The sequence below is a fragment of the Garra rufa genome, chromosome 10 (assembly GCF_049309525.1).
Source record: "Garra rufa chromosome 10, GarRuf1.0, whole genome shotgun sequence".
Lineage (NCBI taxonomy): Eukaryota > Metazoa > Chordata > Actinopteri > Cypriniformes > Cyprinidae > Garra > Garra rufa.
In genome coordinates this window covers 44,897,830-44,905,813 of record NC_133370.1, presented here as the reverse complement: position 1 = coordinate 44,905,813, position 7,984 = coordinate 44,897,830, and the positions used below count along the sequence as shown (strand labels likewise).

The 7,984-nt window shown below is 36.7% G+C and overlaps 1 protein-coding gene across 2 annotated transcripts; it reads right to left on the bottom strand.

Moving 5' to 3' along the window:
* Positions 1-4,501: 4,501 nt before the first annotated feature.
* LOC141344642 (beta-1,3-galactosyltransferase 2-like) lies at positions 4,502-7,635 on the bottom strand. Of its 2 annotated transcripts, none has more exons than XM_073849517.1 (2): positions 7,554-7,635; positions 4,502-6,797 (listed from the first exon to the last, which is right to left on the bottom strand). In XM_073849517.1, the coding sequence occupies exons 1-2, from the start codon at positions 7,624-7,626 to the stop codon at positions 5,626-5,628; spliced, it is 1,245 nt and encodes a 414-aa protein (XP_073705618.1). In that variant the 5' UTR covers positions 7,627-7,635; the 3' UTR covers positions 4,502-5,625. The 2 variants fall into 2 exon arrangements, with proteins under 2 accessions (XP_073705618.1, XP_073705619.1); XM_073849518.1 differs by lacking the exon at positions 7,554-7,635 and adding an exon at positions 7,257-7,318.
* Between the last annotated feature and the right edge of the window lie 349 nt (positions 7,636-7,984).

The window sequence follows — 7,984 nt, the reverse complement described above, 5'->3', positions numbered from 1 at the left end:
ACTTTCTATTTAAAAAAAATCTGTAAAGTTGAGATTACTTTGAGCACGACGATAAATGTTATTTATGTGTATATGACAAACTTGAAACTTGTATAATCTCTCTCTCTCTCTCTCTCTCTCTCTCTCTCACACACACACACACACACACACACACACTCGCACTCATACACACACACACACACACACACACACACACACACACACACACACACACACACACACACAAATTGAATAAACACTTTGTATTTGGTTAAACTGTCAGTGTCATGTGTCGGGGGGGGGGGTGAGATGTCACTCTTGCCTGTCTTCAAAACTTGAGAGCCCTGAAAATGAACCATTTCCTTAGAATGACTAGTTCTCTGTATGAAACACATTTTAAAGAGTTTGGATGCTGCACTTTAAAGATATAAAATTACTGAAAATGGAAAATGAAACTGTAAGCATGTTATCTGCCTCAAAAACACAGAGAACAAATATTTTAGTATTTGATTCATCAGGGACACCTTTACAGATTCTCATCGGCCGTGTTTTGACATTATTCTGATGTAGTTTGAAGAAAATCGAGTAAAAATATATTGTTTATTGTTTGTTCATGTTTGTTAATGCATTAACTAATGTTAACAAAAGAGATCCTATTTTAAATAGTTACCAACATGTTTTATGATCTACAACCATTTTTAAATATTATTTTAATGATCTATAAGCATCTGTGAAATAATTATAAACAAATATATTAAAAATAAATTCATATTAACTTAGTTGATGTATTTGTGTCTCATTCTAATTAAGTGTCTCATTCTAATTAAGTCATAGTTATAAGATTTTTTATGCTGTCAGTGAGAGTTTATATATGTATATAAATCATAAATTTTTTTCTTTAAAGATTAAAAAAAGATATTAATGCTCTTTAAGCATTTATACAAAATAATTATGTAAAAGTACACTGACAGTACAGTACACATCAACTGATTCTATTCATTATTGTCATAATCTCAATTATTCACTGAGAATGAGCTAAATAGCATTAGAGGTCAAACGATTCCTTATCTTATGAGGACCTCTAGTGTTCATCCCTGGTATTAGAGCCTTAATCTGAAAAACATATATGAAACTTTTAATGTTTTTGGGGCCTCTGAGCATGATAACATTTTGAAACTACACGTATTTCCTAAGAATTTCTTGTTCTTTATATGTAAAAAGTTTTGATGAGTTAGAATAATGCAATTTAAAGATATATGGAAATAACTCTTCATCTTTTTTACTGTTACTTTCATAAATCACCACATCAACACCGTTCAAGATATCCCAAAGCTGTTCACAATTTAGCATCTTCAGTATCTTGGCATCATGTTGACAAAGTTTGGTGTGAACTGTCTGATTCTGCTATGAGTGATATGAATTTATTCACAGCTATATTTTTCCAAAAATCCACATTCAAATCAAAATAGCCGACTTCCTGTTGGTCGTAGCTAATGGGTGTAAATTAGAAAGTTGTCCGGCTTGATGAGACAATATACCAACCGAGTTTGATGTCTGTAGCTACAACCAGAGCCATATAAAAAGAGAGTTGCGACACTCCCATAGGCTTCCATAGGAACTGAGGAATGCGGAAGTAAAGCGTGTCATGGAGCGGTCAATAGTTCCAAACAACCAATAGCGCCTCCATTGAAGCCCATTCATTTCAGCGCTTCTCAAGCACAGTCGCAAGTATATTGAAGAAATTACTGCATTTCTTTACATTTTAACGCATCAGTTGACCTCTCGAAAAACTGGCCAATAGTGGTGTTTTATGAAGCGTGTTATAGTTAATGTTTATCGTTAAAAAATAAACAGTTAAACTGTAAATGCAGCTGGATAACGTGAGAAACACCGTAATAGCGACCATAACCAGATACTAGTTGTCATATTTTTATGTTTTTAGTCTTTCTGCAATCTTTCTCTCCCTGTAGGAGGTTGAATGAGTTTCAGTAAAGACTGCATTCAAGAAACACGATAAAAATGTATGCTGAATGCAATTCGTTGCCTTGTGTTTTTTTAAACATTATTTTCATCTTTTCTATTATGTTAAATGCCATTTTTGCTTGCCTTTTATGATATTCACTTATGTTGTATATTTGAATATCATAAAACAAGAGTAAATTACTTTTTTTTAATTTAACATTAAATCGTTAAATCGAAACATACTGTATAAAAAAAGAGTGTTTGATCATGTCCAAATACACATGCAGATGTATTTAACCTTAAATATTACACTAACTGTAATCTAAATACTATATTAGAAAATGTTATCTTTTAAATGGTCAGGATCATTATTGCACATATTAAGTACAAAAAAACCTCCTCAAAATATTTACTAAATAGAACTTATCTATATATATTACAGTTATTTAATTGAATAAAAGTTACACTTAAGGTGTTTGGTCACATTTGACTGCCAAAGAGTATGAGAACATATTATGTCTCTTTATCACTCCCCAGAATAAAATGCGATTGTAAAGCGTATTCAGAGAAGTTATCAATACACAATCAATGCACATTATGTGTTAATAATTACTCGAAATTGCTGCAAATATAGTAAAACTGCTGTCTATCCTATTTAACTCCATTGAAACACATTGACAGCGCGGAGCTGTTTGGAACTATTGAGAGCTCCATGAACCACGTGACCGTGCGGCGGCGAGATCAAAGCGTGTCGCAACTCTCTTTTTATATGGCTCTGGCTACAACTAACCCTCCAACTTTTGTCAAAAGATGGCGCTATAGAGTGCCTCCTCCACGCCCATTTATGAGCTTTTGCCAGTGTTTAACTATCATTAATACTGATGTGTGTGTTGAGTTTCATGAAATTCTAAGCATGTTATTTGCCTCAAAAACACAGGAAACAAATGTTAAAGTTTGACATGTTGCCACAGCAACAGCGTTAGATCTATCAAGGACCCCTTTACAGATTCTCATCGGCCGTGTTTTGATATTATTCTGATGAAGTTTGAAGCAAATTGAGTAAAATTAAGAGGCTCATTTAAAAGCGTTTTGCAAACAACACACTTCCTGCTGCCAGTTGGTGGCGCTATAACTTTGACTCATAATAGTCACATCTCTGTGATCGGCATCAGACGACAAACAAACTGCTGAAGTTTGGTCAAAATCAGGCAAAGTGTGTCAAAGTTATTAGACACTTCCTGTTTCTCATTTCTCGCCATAATTTGTCGCCCCGCCACGGCCAAACCATTCAAGATATTGAAAATCCCCTGGCAATTTTGCGTCCCCGATGTCTTGAGATCATGCTGACCAAGTTTGGTGGCCATCGGTGGAAAGGTCTAGGAGGAGTATTTCAAATTCCACAGCCTGATTTTTCCAAAAATCCACATTTAAATAAAAATAGCCGACTTCCTGTTGGTCGTAGCTAATGGGCGTAAATTAGAAAGTTGTCCGGCTTGATGAGTCCAATATATGTACCGAGTTTGGTGACTGTAGGACAAACTAACTCCCCAACTTTTGTCAAAAGGTGGCGCTATGGAGAGCCTGCTCCACGCCCATTTATGGGCTTTCATCAGTGTTTAACTGTCATTAATACAGATGTGTGTGTTGAGTTTCATGAAATTCTAAGCATTTTAAGTGGCTCAAAAACACAAAAAACTAAAGTTAAAGTTTGACACGTTGCCATGGCAACATGATAAAAGTTATCGATAAAGCCCTTCACAGATTCTCATCGGTCGTGTTTTGACATTATTGTGATGAAGTTTGAAGCAAATCGAGTAAAATTAAGAGGCTGATTTCAAAGCATTTTGAAAATGACACACTTCCTGCTGCCAGTTGGTGGCGCTATAACTTTGACTCTTAATAGTCACGTTTATGTAATCGGCATCATACAACGAACAAACTGGTGAAGTTTCATCAGAATCAGGCAATGTGTGCAACAGTTATTAGACACTTCCTGTTTCTCATTTCTCGCCATAACTTTGTCGCCTTGCCACGGCCAAACCGTTCGAGATATCAAAAATCCCCTCGCAATTTAGCATCCCCAATATCTTGAGATCATGCTGACCGAGTTTGGTGACAATCCCATGGAAATCCTGGGAGGAGTATATCAAATTCCAGAGCATGCGCTTTTTACCCAGCCCTAAATATCTCACTTCCTGTTGCGTGGAGCCTATGACATAGAGTACAAAAGTTGTTCAGCTCGATGAGTTCTATATGTGTACCGAGTTTCATATCAATACGTGCAAATATGTGTGCGCAGTACATCAAGTTTTCAAACTGTGTTCCAGGGGGCGCTGTAGAGGCCCTGAACCACGCCCGGGTCCCAGCCTCTGTGGCGTCCGGACGACGGCAGATTCCGACGTGTGTGCAAATTTTCAAGAGTTTTTGAATATGTTAACTCCCCCAAAATAGCCCGGAAGGTGAAAAAAAAAAGAAGAAAAAAAAAAAAGAATCCATTCTGGGCTCGGGCCCTAAATATTTTTCATACAAAATACGCAAAACAACTGAATGTTTTCTAACAATTTAATCAGTCAGATCTGTAAAAATAACGCTATCTTAATCTTAAAGATTACTGTAATGAAAATCAAACAAAAAAACTAAGGTAAAGCTGTCCAGAACCTTAACCCTCAAAAAAGCATGAAACATCATCACAACTTGATAGGGGTGCAACGAATGTTCGGCAACCAAAATTATTATAAGCAAAAAGACTGAGTAAATTATACCGAACAATGACATGACGCATTTAAATAGAGGCGCAGCGCACTAATGCAGCAAACATGTCGGCAGTGTTAAAGCATTTAAAACTGTCCGAGAAAGACACAAAAATCATTACAAGCACCGACTGCGAGAGACGCAGAACTGCGTCGCTTGTCTTCGATTAGAAGAGAAAGAGGTGGTTGTTGCTGGTTACTGTTATGACTGAAATCGCGAAATGGCCTTAAACCATTAGTAAATAAACTACAGAACAATATGTTGTCTAATACACGGACAAATTGTATTTATTCTGACAGCTCTGCACAAGCTCCTTAGCCAGGGTTCAAAGTCCAATGCGCCAGGAAAATCTGTGTGATGAAAATCATTCATAAATCTGCTGCTGTCAGCAAAAAGTAGTACTGAGGTCTTCTTGTGGGTTTCTGCCAAAATAAAAGTATTGTAATTTTACTGTTGTTCTGTAAAATAAAATAAAAAGTAAGACAAAAATAATAATAATCATTACAACAGCTCTATTAATACATTTATTATAACATTCTCCTTTGCTCAGCGAGGCTGCATTTATTTGTACATTAACAAACACATGCCTCAAGAAGGGGGTCTTGAAAACGGCCAAAAATAATATTTAAACTTATTCATTTTAAATTGTGCTTTGTTGGTAGACTGTAATGTCTACTAGAATGTTAAAAATGTTCAGTGTTAAGTATATATTTTTAAATAGTTTTTTAATTGATTTTTTAATTGATTTTTTTTTAAAGTAAGACAAAACTGTAAAAAGCACATTTTGGCTATTTAATTTTAAAAATACATGGGGAAAAAACACGAAAAACGTGTTCGGTAATCGGCCTTCCCAGTGTTTAATTTTGTTCGGCTTCGGCCAAGAATTTTCATTTCGGTGCACCCCTAAAACTTGATGATAAAACATAAAACATTCTACTTAGTCGCTCGGCAGGGATTGTGCTTGTTGCTGTGCAGTTGCTGCCAGAACTGGATCAGCTCATAGGGGTGAAGCCCATGGGAGGTGATCAGGTTACTGTACCCACAGCTGGAGAAGGGCACTCGCCAGTGATTGAACAGCAGTTCATTTGGTGGTGCCACTACCTCTATCTTCAATTTAGCAAGACATAAACCCACATAAACGTCTTCTAAATGCAGTCTTTGTATAATCAGAGATACCACGTAAATCCTTTGGGCCACATCACCTGAGAAGACATATCCAGTCCCAGAACAAAAGGTGGGATATCGCCTACCAGGGTACACTTCTGGAGGCATATACCATTTACTGTCTTTGTTTCGGTCTGGGGACAAGTGTGGCATAAGATGTCCTGTAAAATACCTTGTTGGTTGCCCTTTGGGCTTTAGAAGTTTTTCTATGAGGTATTCGGTGTTGACGAACATGTCACTGTCTGTCTTCATGACGTATTTGGCCTCGGGACAATACCTTGTGATCCAGTACATGCCCATCAGCGTTTTCAGGGTAAGGTTGTTGTAAGTATCCCTGTAATCTTGCTGGATGATATCATGATAGCGATGACTTTCTTCCTCTATTGTGTGCTGCAGTTCGTTGCTATTTCTTTGGGTGTCTTGATTTACACCTATGAAAAAAAGCCGGACCAAACCCCCAGCCACACTTTCATTTGCCCACGTTTTCCTGATGGCATCCCTGGCTTCCGTTTTCCAGGGCTCAACTGAAATCAAAAACACTAAGAACGGAGCTCCCAGACATGCGTTCGGCTCGTTGAGGATGTACATGTAAGGCTCAACTCTGAGTATCTTTGACGCTGTCATCTCTTCGCTCGAACTGATGTTAAAAAGCAAGGAGTTTTCCAACCTCTTCTGCAAACTTGCATCTGAAGCTGGGATGACATATTCAGTTGATGTTAGTGGTCTAGGGGACTCTAAAAGCTCCGTCAGCTTGGGATTTTGGATTATGTTTGGAAAAGGCCAGTGACTCTGAATAACGAGGCCTGCCGCAAACACGAGCACAATGAGGAAAAGGGTGACACTGCAATATCTGTGCCTCCACCTCCATGCCATGATTTCTTTGGGGTCGCTGGGTTTGTCAAGCCTCTCAGAGTAAACTGTGAGTCCAGATATGTGGGAGCCTGCAGATAGTAAAAGGAAAGGTTTTTGTTTACGCATTGTTTTAACACAAAATTCGCAATATTTGAATTATGTATACAATAGAATTAAATGTGGCATTTTCAGCTGTTCCACCCTGGTCTACATGTGGAATCAACCTAGCGCAATTGTGAAACATATGTTTTTTACATTTAACATTTAAATGATCATCTCATGAGGTTCGCATCTATCATGCTTTCAGTAAAAGCACAAAGCAAATGAGACAACAACATTACATTGTTACAAGATAGGAATGATCAAGTGTCAAATCAGTGGTAGAGTTAAAAAAAAATAAAAAATATAAAATCACAATATATGATCAGTGAAGTTGAACATTGGTACCTTTCTTTTTTTAAATTTCACAGATTGATTAAATAAGAAACAATTTAAGACAATGTATAATATATTTCAATATTATAGAAGCAAGTTTAAGGTTTTATTACCTTTATGTGCCAAACTGCAGAATTTAACCTATCACCAGATGTAGCCCAAAGATTGATTTGTTTGTTCATTTTTAACACGCTCTCTGCAGAAAAATGACCATTTGACCATGACCATGTTTACTTGGCTGTAGTTTCAGCCAAGTTTTCAGTTTTCAAAACATTGAACTTTAGAGTTTGAACAGAACAGTTCACACAAACAGTATTTTAAAGGTTAGTAGGAAAACTGTTTACGATATAATAATAATTATTAGTATTATGGCTGCTACTACAGCCTTTGTGTTGTCTGGTTGGACGTACCTTTCACTTGGACTGAATGAGAAAGTTGCTGTTCATCAGTCCTGTTGCAGATCGATGCTGTGTGGTTTGCCATTGTCTGTTGTTGTTGCTCTTGTACATGGTATGCCACTCCTTTGCATCGCTGCCTGAGGGTAAAGAAGATTTTTTTTTTTTTACTTGAATAATGATCAGTGACTCATAACATTAACTTAGCAACATCAAGGGACCCAAGCAAACTGCAGGTATGGCCCCAACATTTTTTTTTACTTTATTTACACTTTAATTGTCTTCTCAAACTTAAAATGTGACCACAAAACCAAAGGGCAAATTTTTATGAATTGAGATTTATACATCATATGAAAGCTGATAAATAAATATGCTTTCTATTGATGTATGGTTTGTTAGGATAGGACAATATTTAAATTCTGGAATCTGAGGGTGCAAAAAAAATC

What these genes read in the sequence shown, in the direction of transcription:
- LOC141344642 (XM_073849517.1), bottom strand. Translation starts at nt 7,626, where the DNA reads ATGGCAAACCACACAGCATCGATCTGCAACAGGACTGATGAACAGCAA. An exon ending in TCATTCAGTCCAAGTGAAAG is followed by an intron (nt 6,798 to 7,553) that starts GTACGTCCAACC and finishes TACTATCTGCAG; the next exon opens with GCTCCCACATATCTGGACTC.